This window comes from Crinia signifera, chromosome 7 (genome assembly GCF_055691185.1).
Source record: "Crinia signifera chromosome 7, ASM5569118v1, whole genome shotgun sequence".
Lineage (NCBI taxonomy): Eukaryota > Metazoa > Chordata > Amphibia > Anura > Myobatrachidae > Crinia > Crinia signifera.
In genome coordinates, this window is record NC_139223.1 from 68,615,735 (window position 1) to 68,633,181 (window position 17,447).

Below are 17,447 nucleotides of genomic sequence, written 5' to 3' on the forward strand. Positions count from 1 at the left end.
CATGTGCTTCACTATATGGCACGCAACGCACAATTCGGAGCACCAATACTTATAATGTATTCGCCCTTGTAGTTTATAACTTATTTCCAACGTTCAATAAGGTTTTCAATACCTCGTTGGTAGAAATCACCTGGTGTAGACTCGAAAAATTCATTCAACCAAGCTCTCCCACCATACGCACAACATCTTTTTGCGCGGATGAAGATCTTGTTTCATGCGTGGGGTCGTTTGTTTACCTTGGCTAAGCCATTCCTTACGCTGGTTCATATTGATGTAAAGGGACCATTTTTAACGAGTCGGTAAAGAAATCGTTCCTTGTGTCCATGAATTGAACGGTGACGGGCAAGCAAACCAGCTGAGATTGTGGCTCGTGGATTTTTGTTGTCGTCACAAAGCATGCGGAACTCATGCTCCACCCTTCTGAACCTTTCCTATTGTTTTTGTTCCCAAAACAACCAAATAATGTGTTTTTTATCTTTGAACTGGTAAAGTTCCTGTTCCTGATGTTTATGCCTACTGCTACTATCCAGCCATTTAATTAATTGATAAAAAAATTAATAAAACTTTGTTTTCATTGTGTTTGTCCTTTGCTTAAACTGTTTAATACAGTAGACTGTTGGCTTCCCAGCCTCTAGTTTCTGTAGTAATAATATGTATGATGCCTTTCTTTCCTTCAAAGAATGTATCAAATACATTTGCATATTAATACAGAGGAGTCGGCGTCAGAGGTACGAGGAGTCATAGTCGGGGTCGGAGTCAGAACATTTATCTACCGACTCCACAGCCCTGGTCAGTACACATTAAAATATATTTTTCAATGCATTGGAGCTGGAAGGACTATTTTAGGACATCAGTTAATGAATGTCATGATGTGGGTAGTCCTTTAAGTGGACGTGCAAACATTTATTTTCAGCTAAAATAATATGTGGTTTAATTTAGTTAATTAGGAGTAACTTATAAATAATCATTCCATGTCTGTATTGACAAAAGATGCCAAGAGACAGCCGGTAAACATGAATAACACCAATATTTTGATCACGGTAATAACACAACAAGAATACCTCTTTTAAAGTCCAAGTTGGGTGCGACGCAATAATTTCATATTCTCCAGGGAGGACTTTACTAAAGAAAAACCTTAAAACAAAAAACAATTAAGTGAGGCCACTGTGCAAGATGTATTATAGAAAAATAATGCACATATGATTCCAAGATATGTATAAGCTGTAAATAATATCTGATCCAAATGCTTATTGTGGTGGTCATCCCTTCAGTGCTTAATCCTTTAATGAAAAAAGATTAAGGTTATTAACTGCAGTACTAAAATACCACCAACAGACCACGTTTTATGGACCCAGCTGCCCGGACTTTGCTGGCAAGTAACAGGGGAGGGGGACCGGTGTGGGGTCCAAAATACCGGTTCAGATCCATTCACACTGCATAAATAGCGGGTCTGAACTGTCTAGGATCCTTCTTTTAAGCCGTTTTGAATTACCAGTTTTCTTGAACCGGTAATTTAAAACTGGCACTTTCACACTGCAGCTATAACCATTTTGAAATGGTTTCAAATCTGCAAAATACCGGGATAAATCTGCGGTGTGAAAGGGGTATTAACTTTCAACAGGTTGGTTTGGTCTTAAAACTACATTTGTGTCCACATTCACCTATACTCAAATCACACTAAATAGCCCCGTTTGGCATGCAGCGGATTTGCAATTAAGCCACGTCATGAGTCCTGTCACACACATGTGTACTGAATTTGCCTTTATTCATGTCACTAGTACGAACAAACAAATACAATGCCCAAAAAGCCTGGACGACATTGCATTCAGCTGCTGTGTGTGATGATCTTGGTTAAAAGGCAAAAAAACAATTACAGATTAGAGCAGTGATGGCTAACCCTGACACTCCAGATGTTGTTGAACTGCACATCCCAGTATTCCTTGCATCAGTTTTAGCATGGGCAAATAGTAAAACTAGTAAAACTGTAGCAGGGTATGCTGGGATGTGTAGTTCAACAACAGCTGGAGTGTCAAGGTTAGCCATCACTGGATTAGAGTGAGCCACGACTTGCAATAATGTGCCCAATCTGCCAATTTATACCACTTCCTTTGCATCAAAAATACTAATTCTAAGGGCCAAGAACACTATATGTGACTTTGGACGAAGTTACAATGAAGCCCCCGTGGGGGAAATTTTATAGGATGATGTATTCAGAAAGTAAGAGATTTGGTAAGAAATCTCCAGGTTTTTTTTTTTTAAAGCGGCCATCATTTACACTGCAAAAGCAGTTTGATTTTGAAGTGTAAATGATTGCCGCTTTAAAAGAAACTGGAGATTTCTTACCAAATCTCTCATCCTATTAAATTTCACCCCTTGTGTTCCTAAGCAGCTGACTGGTAGAACCAGTTATACCATATGCCAGAGACCTGAATCTTGTTTTCTATCATGGTAGGCTGGTTTAAACCAATTTTTTTCTATCCACTTTTTTTTTTTTTATTATGCTGTGACTTCTTAAAAAAACGATTATAAAGGAGTCCACATTCTTATTTCTGGTGGACTTCATTTGAGTGACCTTAACCACTGCAGTAAAAACAGCATACACAAAACAGAAGCACAAAATAAACACAAAACAACTGCAGACAAAAGAACAAATGTAAAGAGGACCCTGATCACATATCATTTAATTATATTGCAAAATAAAGACGTAAATTTACTAAACATCACATTTTCAAACCCACTTATTTAGCATTAATTACTATTGTCATTTGATAAATACTGGTGAAAGTGGAGATCATCAACTCATCTGCAAATCTGGCGTTTAGTAAATATGCCCCCAAGTTTTTAATAGAATACTGTGTATTGGCAGCTGCTTCCACCCTTCCGTGACACATGGCAATCTGAGGGACATGTCCACCTGCCTTTCCTAGTAGCTGGTACAACTCATCAGATTAGCTCTTCCTATTATAACCAGTGGCACAGCTGATATAATCATGTTCTTAAAATATTTTAACTTAGGAAATGTTGGGCCTGATTCATGGGTGCACGCAATTCACACCGGAGCTGCATCTTTGTTTCCGCATAGCGGCTGTATCCATTCTAATGCTGCAGAAGTCGTCATGTGTAAATAAGCGCATCTGCTGGATTCTCTAATCCACTGCCACCACCCAGCAGCATCGGCCATTTTAATAATCTACAATTTACTGAGAATAAGCAGAATTTTCATGATGGTGCCAGTGAAGCTGCACCAAGGGCATAAAAACCTCGGCACCCCCAGAAAATGCAATGTTCTCTGAAATGATTATTGTGCCTGACTGTTTCCCACCCACAAACAGCCACAGTATGTCAAGAAGGCTGCAGTTTTGAGGAGGAGCAGTTAATGAACCATTGGACATGTACACAAGCCATTACATTTGAATCTATTACTGAATTAAGCCCAATAACACATGCCATCATGCATTTGATCACACTAAACATTAGCGTTCATTAAAGCCTCGTATCTAGTTCAAAAAGTACATGCTGCACATACATTTTGTACCTTGTGATATAATGTACGCGGGAGCGCACATCGCGTTACAAGATAACATAGTACTGTGTGTGTGGGCACCTTCAGAAACATCTTCTTGTCACCAGTTAACGAAAAAGTAAATATTGTTTAAACATTAATAAACATACTTTCCTCCTGTTTGAGTAACAGTTGTCTGTAGGTTCACTCCACTCCCAACTCTTCTCATTGCAACCTGAACTCCAACTGGACCCAAATTCTGGTTTCGGCTGAGTACCTGAAAGTTATTTGTTAGATTTTAGGAACAGATAATACAAGTAATACAACAGCCTTTGAAGGAGATCCAGGCAGAGTAACGTTTCACCATACAGCCTATGGGTATTCAATTAGACTCCAGTGATATGGTGAAGTCTCTACTTGGAGCCATTCAATTAAAGGCCTGTGATCAGTCCTGAGGCGGCATTTATTGCATAGATCTACACACACCTTCTATTAGACCAATTTTCCATGGAAGCCAAATTTATATTTAACAAACATTAATTTGCTTAAGTATAATAAATTACTTGGGAGCTTTTTATTCTGAACACAGAAGCATTTACTTATAATGTCCATTGTTGCCATTGTGGAGCCTAGAACAAATCAGCATGGTTCCTGGTCCCACCATTGAACACTGCTGCTGCCATTTATACCCGGCTATTTCACATCACATTTATGACTGGGCCTATTGCAAAACATTTTGAAGACCTCAGCTTCCATGATCATATACAGTACTAACATATTGAAGACTTACACTTAACACCGAGGCACTTACTTTAAGTAATATAATTATGGGACAGCACAGGTTAATCTAAGATAATACTGTATTCATGTGAGTCTCTCTTACAATAAACCATATATTGTATTTCAATACCTTGCCGTTGACGGAAAATCCAGTAAAAACAAAGTTGACATCTTCTCCTTTTGTACAAATGTCATTTACTCCATCCACATGAAGTGGAACACTTGCTGGCTCTGTGCAGAACAGAAGAAAAAAAACAAACATTTTTAAGACAGAGGTATGTAGTTTGTAGATTTCAACTAAACTATGTAACATATTTTCAATATCAGCTGGTTCACATTGCTAGACTTAATGGTGAGTATTCACTTAGTGACGATTTTTCCTACAGTCGAAAAATCTTCCTTTTTAAAAATTTTCAATCAAATTTGCAATTGACCTATTTAATTAAAGTGCCGGTTTTTCAACGGTCAGAAAAATCAGCATGGTCGTAAAATATGTGGATTGGCGAATTACTTACTGATCCATGTGTTTTAGTCAAAACCGGGGTTGTTTTTGACATATTTCCACAGATGCAGTTTTGACTTTTTACAAAAGAAAATAGGTATCGGCTGGAAAAACACCCAAACATGGACACAGTTGAATAGGGAAAGTCCTGGACTAAGTGATACCTCAAATTACAATGTAGAGCGAACCAGGATACACTGCACTGCAAATTGGGTTGTAAAAAAAAAAAAACGTGAATATAACAGTCTCAAAGATACACACTTCCATATGTAGCCCTTAGGCTGGAACATAATCAGTCTCATTCCCTATAAAGCAAAAGCACAGCATCATTTGCCTTGAAGATTTCTGTCATGCCATTGGAAATGTCTCTTTATGTATTAGTTACAGAGTATATGAGTACTGCAAGTGAAACACTCCTTCCTCCTATGTAATCGCTCCACCACCACCAAGCAAATGTTGTAAAAAACACACATTATAAATGCATGGTTGGAGTCATGGTGAACATAAATGCCTCACAGCACGGAGGTCTTATGCTGGCCATACACTAGACCAACTTTCATCCAACTAGTTGGCTGGGCTGAATATCTGGTCCTACATTCAGTCAAATTGATTAAGTCAAAGGGATTCAGCTTCAGTGCCCTGTCTTAGCGACAGCTTTTGTCCGTTTCCAGATTCTGGGAGCAAATTGAATTACAAATTACATCTGCTACCATCCAGTACCAGATTTTTATTCCATCCAACTAGGATGAAAGTTGTTCTAGTGCAGTGGTTCTCAACCTCAGTCCTCAGGACCCCCAAAAGTTTTCCAAGTCTCGACAATGTGAAGTAATTAGCCCCACCTGTGGATCTTTTAAAATGTGTCAGTAAATAATGAGTGCACCTGTGTACTTGTAAGGTGACCTGGAAAACGTGAACTGTTGGGGAGTCCTGAAGACCGAGTTTGAGAACCACTGGTCTAGTGTATGGACAACATTAGGCATTGATTCCCACCAAGACCATTTGTATGTTCTCTCCATGTTTGCTTAGTTTTCTTCTACTTTCCACCCACAATCCACAAACAAACACCTACATTATGACAATCTTCAAAGGCATGCCATAATGAGCTGGGGCCGACAATGGACTTTTAAAGCATCCGATACTCTTAAGAACACTGTAGGCCTGATTCTAAAGCCGAGTACATACCTATAAACATCTCTGTCCAATTTACCAGGTGATAAACATCTGGTAATGTATGGGAGCATATGACATTCATTTCTTTAAAAATGGAGAAAAATGATTATTTGGACAAATCTATTAGATCAAATGGATTTAATCAATTTGTCTGAATCGCCATTATCTGCTTTCCAGCATTTGCAAGCAAAGTGTTGATTGCTAGTATCTAAAATATATTACCAGATCTTAGTTACCACCAGGAATGTCCAAACTGTGGCCCTCCAGCTGTTGTGAAACTACACATCCCAGCATGCCTTACCAGTTTTAGCATTCATTAATAGCAAAACTGTGGCAAGGCATGATGGGACTTGTAGTTTAACAACAGCTGGAGGGCCAGAGTTAGGACATGCCTGCACTAGACAGATTGGACAGATAAATCTTTAGGTGTATGCCCAGCTAAAGCCAGATGCAGTATGTGCTGGATACAGTAGAATCTATTTCCATCTTCTAAACATACATTCAGACTGCCAGGGAGGTGGCTACGTGGACACATGGATATGGCCCAACTTACAGGCGTGTTAAGGAAGGGTCTTTGGCCGATAGTAGTCGTATACAGAAATGCTAAATCATTCCCCCGGGGAGTCCATAGTGATATAATGCACCCCTGCCATAGGCTGGTGCATCCAGAGGCACACCAATCAATACTTCAGAATATACGGGCACTGAAAGTGGGAGGGTCAGTCCCTTCACATTCAGACACATGCTTATACACCATGGGAAGGGCTGATATTGGCATCATTTGCGGACATGACTACAACAGAAGAAGCTAAAGCTGCCACAGCCAATGTATTTTGTCCCTACACAGAAAGTTTCATATACTGAAGACATTAGGCCAAGTACCAAGAAAAAACGGTTCTGAAAGTACAGTCACGCACCGGTATTATATCTACACATTAAAGCACATAAAGAGATTTCAGAAGGATTATGTCAGGCTCTAAAGTGCTGTGGGATTTGATGATTACATCTAACTAATGCAAATAGGTGAAACTAGGGAACGTAAAACATAAACACACAATGCCAGAGGGACACGAGTGCTGCTATTAAAGCGATCAAACAGCAACTTACCAAAACTCCACCCCAGGGGAGGCTCAATCTTAAGAACAAAATCCCCCTGCAAGAATAAGAGATAGCATGAACTGCGATTAGCATTATGATGTTGTTAACGCTCACCGTAACAGATAACAAGCTCTCATTGCATACAGATGATGGTATTACATAGTAATATAGTTTGTGAGGTTAAAAATAAATACACTAGTGCATCCTATAACTGATCTCCTGGTGTAAATGACCCCGATGAGGCTACAGTCTATTCATTATAATCCCAGTGACCTTAAGTGGTTGTCCAAACTGAGTCCACTATAGTACCTTATAATTACTGATTATGCCCCTATATACTATTCCCTGTTAAAAAAAATTCTAACCCATTTTTAAACGTATTAATGGAGTCTGCCATCACAACCTTCTCTGGCAGAGGATTCCAGAACTTAACTGACCCTACTGTAAAGGAACTTTGGTACTTGTGTATTACCTGGGCGCCCGATTTTTTGATTGTATGCCTTAACTTAAGGCATACAATCAGATGCGATGCACCCGATTTTTACATTGGATCCAATGTTAAATGCCCCTCAGACCCCATTTTTCATTGTATAAGCACCCTGATGGTTAATTATGTGAAATGGACCCCATTGTTAACGCCACGCAGCGATCAAGGCCAACCCGAAGCGTGGCCAGCGCAGTGAGCCCACGAGGGGCAGCGGTACGCGTCCTCTGACCTTTTCATACCCCCACTATCCACGTTCGCATGTAGTTGATTTTATATAGTGTGGCGAGCCACCGAGCCCGAAGCGTGTCGAGCCCCACGCGGGGACGAGACATACGAGCCCGAAGCGTGGCGAGCGCAGCGAGCCCCACGAGGGGACGCGGATTACTTAACATGTATTCCGCGTCCGCTCACCACGCTTCGGGCTCGTATTCCGCGTTCCCTCGCGGGCCTCCCCGCGCTTTGGGCACGGTGGCTCGCCACACTATATAAAATCAACTCCATGCGAATGTGGATAGTGGGGGTTTGAAAAGGTCGGAGGACGTGTACCGCTGCGCTCGCCACGCTTCGGGTTGGCGTTGATCGTGGCGTTAACAATGTTGGGGCATTTCACATAATTAACCATCAGGGTGCTTATACAATAAAAAATGGGGTCTGGGGGGCATTTAACATTGGACCAAATGTAAAATCGGGTGTCAGGGACCATTTAACATCGGATCCAATAGAAAAATCGGGTCGATCGCTTCGCATGCGATGCGATTGACCCGATTTTTCCAACCCGATGAAAAAAAATCGGGCGCCCAGATATTACACAAGTACCAAAACTTTTCCTATGCTGGGTTAGGAACTTCCTCTCATCTAATCTTAGGGGGTGACCGCGTGTCCTGTGTACAGTCCTTCTGCTAAACAGATCACCAGCTAGTTCGCTGCATTGACCTTTTATGTCTCTGTATATATTAAATCATATTTCCTCTTAGATGCCTCTTCTCCATTGTAAACATACCTAACCTGGTTAGCCTTTCCTCATAAACCAGAGACTCTAAACCCTTCATCAATTTTGTTGCTCTTCTCTGAACCTTTTCAATTTCCAATATGTCCTTTTTATGGGGTGGTGACCAGTTCTGGTACCACTCTGTATATACACTGTATTCTAGATGAGGCATTACTAATGATTAATAAAGTAGCAAATTGTCACTTCCTTCCCTAGCCTCTATGACCTTTTTATGCATGCTAGTACCTTATTGGCCTTCGCTGCTGCTCCTTAACATTGGGCAGTGCCACTTAAGGTTACTGTGTATGTGGGCATAATCATAACCCAATGCTGGTGCCCTAGGGTCATTCATCGAACCTGCTGATCCCTTTAGCAGGCGTAAAAATGAATGATCAGTCATGCTGGATTTGGCCACATCATTACATTTGTAGACATGATATGAACGATGTGGCCGTGGCAGCAACTGGATCTCTCTCTCGCCCTCGCCCCCCCCCCCCCCCAACTCAACCCAGATGGAGAGAGTAGCCGGCAGCAGGCATCTCAAAACTCCTATACAAATGAATCAGATGGCAGCTGATTGGCTGAGAGAGCTTTGGGTGCGATGGAGGGGCAGCAGCAGACCCCGAACACCCCTGATCATGGCCACACAGAACGACTGAGTAAACACTACGATTCTTTACTCAATCGTTCTGTGTGTGGCCATGATCAAGAATGTTCTGGATATCAAGCGATATTGGATAGATATCGTGTGTGGGCACCGTTAGTCTACTGTCTATTGTATTAACAGATGCAACGTTATGAACACATCCTTTCCATCATCTTCGGAAGACACCAACAATTATTCAGACAGCCAGGAATTGTCATTTGTAACACAGACTAACTTTTTAAAAAGCTAAATACTATCACAAGTGTGTGTATTTTTATATGTATAGGAGGTCATTCTAATTTGATTGGGCGTTCGCACAGGGGACCGATGTTTGTGCCCTGCACATGTGCATAATTAATTATGCACATGTGCAGGGCTTCTGCGTGAGCGCCCTCGCATGCACTTGTTGACATGGCGCTCGAACAGGGGGGTTGGTGGCGGCGCTCCGACATGGGAACGCCCACTGTTTCATGGGCATTTTCATGCAATCCCTGAGCATTCCCTTGTAAATGGCAGCACGACGCAGTGTCCCAGCAGCGGGTGTCACATGACGCCCGCCCTGTCTTTGGCAGGAAGTCCGCAAATATAAGTCAGTCTCCACTGACATATTTACAAGCCCAGGAGAAATCATTTGATGGTCGGGGACCATCAAATGATTTCTCCAGCAGCGGCACATGCGTAGGGCATGGTTGTGAGGGGATACAGCAGGCTGGGGGGGGGGGTTTGCGATTTGGCGGGGCGGAGCAACAGCTGTTCGGTAAACCAGCTTCCCGAGCAGATCAAAATGAGAGTCATAGTGCAATAGGAAGGGTAATACCTTAGAACAGAGGTTCCCAATTGCGGTCCTCAATGCACCTCAACAGTCCAGGTTTTAGGTATATCCATGGCTCAGCACAGATGGTTAAATCAGACTGACTGAGTTACTGACTGTGGCCAAGCCTGGATATACTTAATACCTGGACCGTTGGGGTGCCTTGAGGACCGCGTTTGGGAACCTATGCCTTAGTAGATCTAAGATTACTTTTAGCTATAAACTACTTATTTTGGTAACAACTTACTTATTCGATAATTGTGGCGGACCTCTACAGTAGCATTTTTATGATTTGCCTTTATGCATTACGGCAGATTATATTATATATTTTGAATGTGCTACTGTGGATTAAAGCACTTAAGTAAAGAACTACACCGGATAACATATACATGAGTAATAAATCAAGTCACAAAACGATTAATTACCTTAGGTGGGTGTGTGACTAGTTGTCACAATTAGGAGTGCAGACTTAAGCAATAGCATGTTGCAAGTTACAGGAAGTTAGTGGGTGGAATTACTATAGAGCAACTGGAAAATGTATGGAGGAGACTGGGGCTTCTAAAGCAGTCATATCTGTTTCAAATGATTTTGAAAACCAAAGTTTCTGGAATGTAATTGTTTTTGTGTGTGCTAAAAGCACTACTGGGGACATGATCTGTAACTGGCACTACTGGGGACATGATCTGTAACTGGCACTATTGGGGACATGATCTGTAACATGTGCAAGAAAAAAGAAAGATTAATATTAAAATTCAGGGTTCAAAATAGTACAAAACTTTGTTTCATGCACAAATAAAATATATTTATTTGTATTTCATGTTTTTGATGTATTTATACAACATAAACGCATTTTGTGCTCACGGGTCCAGTCCTCAAGATACTCATTGAAATATAAAAATATCCTGAAATATGTAATAATCTGTTTTCCAAAATGCTTCTGGTCCCGAGCATTTTGAACTCAACCTGTATTTAGTTACATACATACATACACGATTCAGGGTACATACATACAGATTTGCTATGTTATTGTTGTGTGAGCTGCACTCACAAGAGCTTTAATGACTATTAAAATAGATATCTGAGACAGTAACAGCACAGACGTTTAGAGGGTAATTGAATTGGGAACAAGGTTTCAGCAAGGTAAAGACCATGCATACCTCGTGCAGAATTTTTGTCTCCCACGGGTATAATTACACTAAAGCCAGGTATGGCTTTTTTTATAATTTCCAGTGCTCAACCAATCCCCCCCCCCCTCCTTTAGAGCATGCTTCATTTGTACAGCATATTTATTATAGGGACCATTACGAATGGTGTAATGGTTAGCATTACTGCCTTACAGCGGTCATGGGTTCGATTCCCACCATGGCTCTAACTGTGCGGAGTTTGTATATTCTCCCCGTGTAATTGGCTCCCAACAAAATTAACCCTAGAATGCCTGTGTGTGCATCTACATGCAGTAGGGAATATAGATTGTAAGCTCCACTGGGGCAGGGACTGATGTGAATGTTCAAATATTCTCTATAAAGCGCTGCGGTATATGTGTGCGTTATATAAGAAACGAGAGAGAGAGAGAGACATACATTTAATCATCTGTTAAGCTGAAGTGTAAAAGTAAAGCAGATAATATAGCCATTCAGACAGGTAAAGAAGTGAACCAACCAATAGGGGATAACAGTGACACCCCTACATAATAAATATACAAAAAGCATTTTTTCAATAAAAAAAAACAGAATGAGCTAGTCGGGGTTTGCACAAACCCCAGGAACGAACGCATGCGCAAACCCAGGAAGTTTCACACTCGCTGGGAAGTTCGCTCCAGGAGGGGAACGCCCAATGTTTTATGGGCATGCCAATAAAAATGCTGGGTACTTGTTTCCTAGCATGGCAGCCGATGCTATACAATTTTAAATTGTATACCATCGCATTGTATGCCATTTTATGCCATATACAATGGTATACGATTTAAATTGTATAAGCACCCTAATGGGTGTTTTCAATGTTAAATGGGCACCCTATAAGATTATTAATTGTATAAGCACCGTAATGGGTGCTTACAATGTTAAAAGCACCCCCACTATCAATGCCAACCCGAAGCTCAGTGAGCCCGCGAGTGGCGGCGGTACGCGTCCTCCGACCTTTTTATACCCCCACTATCCACGACGGCGTGGAGTTGATATAAGATAGTGTGGCGAGCCCCGCAGAATACATGTAAAGTAATACGCATCCCATCGCGGGGCTCGCCACACTATATAAATTCAACTCCACGCCGACGTGGATAGTGTGGGTATGAAAAGGTCGGAGGACGCATCCAGCAGTGCTCGCCACTCTTCGGGTTGGCGTTCATAGTGGGGGTGCATTTAACATTGTAAGCACCTATTAGGGTGCTTATACAATTAAAAAATGTAGAGGGGGGCCATTTATCATTGAAAAAAACCATTAGGGTGCTTATACAATTTAAAATCGCATCGCATGCGGGTATATGGCATGCAAAGCGATACAATGCATAAGATGCCATATGACTGAATATCGTGGGCGCCGTGCTAGGAAACAAGTACCAAATGAGGGTGGTCATTTGTATCAAAGACAGCTGACTAGTCAGGGATGATAAGGATGGGGAAAAAATTAACCTTCGAACTTGTGGGAAGAAAGGGATAAGTGACCATGCTAATGGCAGATTCTGTGGAGTGAAAAGTAAAATTTAAAGGGGTCATGGAGGAAATGAAGGTAAATGGGATGGAAGCTAAACTCCACTTGCTTAAAAGGATGAGAGTGTGGTATTTTTTGGAATGGGAGAGACAAGAGCATATTTATAGCATGGACATTACACAGCTCTACATACAAAATATATTACATCACATAAGACCCTGCGCTTCTACCACAGCCATACACACAATGGGCCTAATTCATGTTTGTATGCAAATGCTTTCCCAGGTTATAGAACTGACGTTGGCAAGTGAAGTAACTGCAGAGAAACTAAAAGAGCCACCCACTGGAGCCAACGCAAACTCATTCGCAATTGTGTACACATTCGCATCTTATACGCAACAAAATAGGACCATTGAGTCTACGGAACAGTCTATAGCCACGCAAATTGGACACAGAAGTACCGAAGTAGTGGCCATGTTTCTCACATGCAAAAGCTTGCAGCCAATGGCAGACTAACACCCCAAAAACAACCATTACACTCCTGAGGTTTTCCAGCCATTTCCCATTAACATCTCTAACCGGTCGCTTCCTTTCAATCACTTCTCCGTGAAATCCTCATTGCGAGTGAGATTGCAGCAGCATCTGAATCCATGCGCACTGTGATGTCAGCACATATGCAGGCTGTTGATAATTGTTCTGCTGTGTGAACATAAGCCACTGCCTACAAACATGAATTAGGCCCAATAAGAAGTGTCATAGGAAACAAGTTTAAAGACTGACAAAAATCACTGAGTATACCGGGAGAGCATATAAACTCCAGGCAGATGGTACCTTAGTCAGGCTTGATGGTGCCTGGGGAAAGTGACTGTCCCCCATGATACGTAAAACATCACAACACATATCTGAAATAGTACTGAACTATATTGCATTAGCTCACACTGACATTTACATTAGCCCATTCTACTATAAGCCAAAGGTCACTTACCTTGTCATAAAGAGGAATCATAAAATATCCATTATTAGGAGCACAGTCTGTCTGATATTTCAATGTACCTTGCTTGGTGTACAACTTAATCTTAAATACAAAACACAATACAGTTTAATTATTAAATGTTTTGATGAAAATGTACGGATTTTAAGACTTGACAAAGAAGTGAGTTTATAAAAATAACACATGTACCAAACCATACTTATAATCAGATTGCAATTGTGCAAAGAAGTTATTTACTGACAGAAAAATGTCAACATAAATTCCTACACAACTCACAGGACCTGACAGCAATCCTCACAAAAGAGGACTGGTTTAATGACGATCTGTTCAAAATACATGAAAAGGACTATTATCTCCTCCTATTCTGTATCTTCTCGCGTAGAACTATTTTGTAACAGCAGGGATCATTTTATAAGATAGATACAACTCACGGTCGTGTGGTCATGCCATGATATATGCGCACCTTGGGTGCTTGAACACACTCAGGGCCTGATTCAGTCGCACTCGCTAAACAGCGGTGCTTTGCTGCCTAGCGAGCTGTTTAACATCACCAGCTGGGCGAACGTACGGCCTCTCCCCGTCCCCACTACGAATCCCCTCAGAAAGCCAACACATATCCTCACATGCAGCCGAAGGGGAAAGAAATCATTTGATCGTCAGTAACCATCGAATAATTTCTCTCCCCTTCGGAAATATAAGTCAGTGTAAACTGACTTTTATTTCCATCAAAGTCCGCTGAAGAGGTCGCGGGCGCTGACGTCATGTGTTATCAGTTGCCCATCCCCCGACAAGCATCGGACTGCCTGTGTTGCCGAAGGAATTTGCACAGCGGCACTGCACATGAGTATAATCGTCCCTACGCATGCGAATACGCAGGGGACGAATGATCTTGAATCACCCCGTCACTCTTCAGCATCATATATGTTGAGCTGGAGTAAGAATCACACTGATTTGAACAGTAACTACTAAGAATAAGCTCGGACTTTCATTTATTATTATATTGTTTTTATTTCTTTATATTTTCAGATACAGTGACAGGAAACATGTAATATGCCAGATGTACTAAGCTTAAAAAAGTGATAGAGTGGAGAGTATTAAACAACCAGTTCCTAAGGGCCACTAGGAAATGCACATGACAGGAGGTCCGATGCATTGTGCGGTCTCGTGTGCATCACACCGCAGCCTGAGAATTACACAAGCAATCTCTTAAGGTGGCCATACACACGCAGATTTATCTTCAGATCTGTCTGGTTGGAACAAAAACATGGCTATGGATGAGAGCAAATGACAGTTGACCATTTGTTTGGAAATGCTGGAAAACTGACAAACTGTCACTCATCCATAACCATGTTTTTGTTCCAACCAGCCAGATCTGAAGATAAATCTTACTAGTGTATGGGCACCTTAAGATCGCTTCCGAGCCAGACAGGCTTGGCTGGGATCGTATGCAAAAGGGCCGCGTGCAATATATATATATATACAATAGATCCGGCCACACGAGATGGTCGCAGTCGCTTCAAGGCGGGTGGGAATTGACAGCTACTTCTACGAGGGGAGAAGATGCTGTAATATGTGGCAGCTTACTGTCATTTTTCAAACCCAGCCTGTAACATGACAATTAGGAGCTGGTTGTTTATCACTCTCCACTTTCACACTTTTTGAACCTTGGTGCATCTGGCCCTGAATCCAAGCAGAGCCAGGTACTGCACCTAGTTCAATATACATATATAAAAATACAGTAATATAAGTAATATACAAGGCAATGAGTGAGGGCACTGTTATAAAAAGGGGACTATGAATACATAAGGTGTGAGCAATGTATTTACAGATATTAGTAATACTTATAAAACAAATGGAAGAAAGTGAAGCTTATTATTAAGCTTAAGGATTGGGGTTAGGGTCGTTAATCAGTGCATTATGGTCCCTAACTGTGACAACCACTGTTAAAGAGCTGTAATATATGAACAGGATCCAGACCACAATTACATGTACTTGCACAATACCAGTGCACTACAATGTAGATACAATGTATAGTCTGTGTATTGCCAATGTATAGCAGTGTCTGTTCCTTCTGTCACTAATAATAACCTGTATACCGTGTCCATATGTTCTGTATGACACACTAGTGACACAGGAGATCACGGCTGTGGGGGGCAGGAAAAGAATGAATGAGTCTGAGGCCTGTCCCTGAAGAAGTGCCCATGGGAGTAGACACCCTCCCCCATAGAAGCCTGCACCCAGTATACCTACCTCAATCAGAGAATAGTTAATATCCACGTCAGATTTTACGAACCCCCCGCAGCCCACCACGATGTCATCAGCTCCCCGCACCCAGGCTAGGCACACGGCGCAGAGCACCGTCCATAACTCCCGGACGTACATTTTCTCACTGCAACCTACGGAGCCGTGCACACACGCTGCTGCTGCCGGCCTGCCCCGACCTTCCTGCTGCTGGGAGCCGACGGGACGGCTATGCGCATGCGTACGGCTGCCTAGCTCTACCAGACAGTAGTAGTTTGATCTGTTGTCATGGGCACGGTACTATAGAGACCACATTTCAGTTATGTGCTGCCATCTAGTGGTGGGAGGACTAATTACACTTGATTAAGCGAACCAAATCAAGAAAATATATAGTACACATCAGTGCACTGCAAATGTAAAAGGGGTTATTCAGACCTGATGCGAACGATTGCGCATGATGTGAATACGGATCATATCGCACATGCACAAGAACATCCTGCTACTTTTTAATTGCTGGCCGTTCTCAAATTCCTTGGGACAAAAATCTCTTGCAATCTCAGGTGGTAGCCCAACATAACTTCCATTGTCAAAAAGGCCCAGCAGCAGCTGTTCTTCCTGAGGCAACTGAAAAAATTCAACATTCCGCAGGAGCTCCCTCATAGCTTCTCTTTTACACTGCTATCGGGGAGTCCGTTCTATGCTCCTCTATTACAATCTGGTATGGAGGGGCCAATGAATCTGACAAACGAAGCCTGCAAAGAGTGGTGAGGACCAGTAGCGCACACAGCAGGGACGTGCAGTCAGGGGAGGCAGGGGAGGTAGTGCCTCACCTGTCATAAATGATTTAAAAAAAATACAAAGATATTTAATAAGTATCTTATTTGTATTTTTTTAAATAATTCATGTGGTTGGACACTGTGGGGAGGCTGGGAGGCATCGGGACCTGTGCCTCCTGCTGACAATTGAAAATTGTCAGCAGCGGGGGGCAGAGCTTAGGGACAGGCACAAAAAGAGGCTGAAAAGCCCATAAGAAAACAACGGGGAAGCGGCACCTATACGTCTGCCTCAGTGACAGGGCTGTCACTGAGACAGATGTGATAGGACAGAAGATACATGCTGTCATACACTGACAGCCTGTATCTGCTCTCAGAGCCAGCCCTCTCTGCCGTGATCAGTGCCTTCAGCAGCTGGACCAGCCGGGGCACCAGACATCCCCTCCCCTCCCCAGAAGGTATTACCTGTATTGTCGGGCACTGGAGGAGGTGATGGTGGGCATCTGCGATGTCAGGAATCAGCAACGATAGAAGCGGGCAGCGGCGGCGGGAGCGGGCATATTCGGTGGAGGGAGCAGGACTCGGCAACACATCCCTAGCTCCATAAAGAGCAGGGGCTGGGACGGTCGCGTTCCTCCTCCTGTGTGCTAGCAGCTCGGGGCAGCACAGCATGTGCAGTAACTGGCTGCTGCTCCTGAAAGGCTGAGGAACAATGCACCAGGGGGAGATCTGGCTTCTGTGAGCTCAGGTACAGGCTTCTAAACAGTGGCGGAAGTCTCGGAGTCATTTGCCGCCGGGACACCCGGCCTCTG

At 42.4% G+C, this 17,447-nt stretch overlaps 1 protein-coding gene across 1 annotated transcript in view; it reads right to left on the reverse strand.

Moving 5' to 3' along the window:
• LOC146020295 (BOS complex subunit NOMO3-like) overlaps positions 1–16,110 on the reverse strand; it is a 66,899-nt gene extending 50,789 nt beyond the window's left edge. The window contains exons 1-6 of the mRNA XM_083153289.1: positions 15,872–16,110; positions 13,616–13,705; positions 7,062–7,107; positions 4,413–4,513; positions 3,673–3,779; positions 1,062–1,134 (exon numbers count right to left, since the gene is read on the reverse strand). Coding sequence (XP_083009415.1) covers positions 1,062–1,134; positions 3,673–3,779; positions 4,413–4,513; positions 7,062–7,107; positions 13,616–13,705; positions 15,872–16,003 — 549 coding nt within the window. The 5' untranslated portion in view covers positions 16,004–16,110. The remainder of the gene's footprint in view (positions 1–1,061; positions 1,135–3,672; positions 3,780–4,412; positions 4,514–7,061; positions 7,108–13,615; positions 13,706–15,871) is intronic.
• Between the last annotated feature and the right edge of the window lie 1,337 nt (positions 16,111–17,447).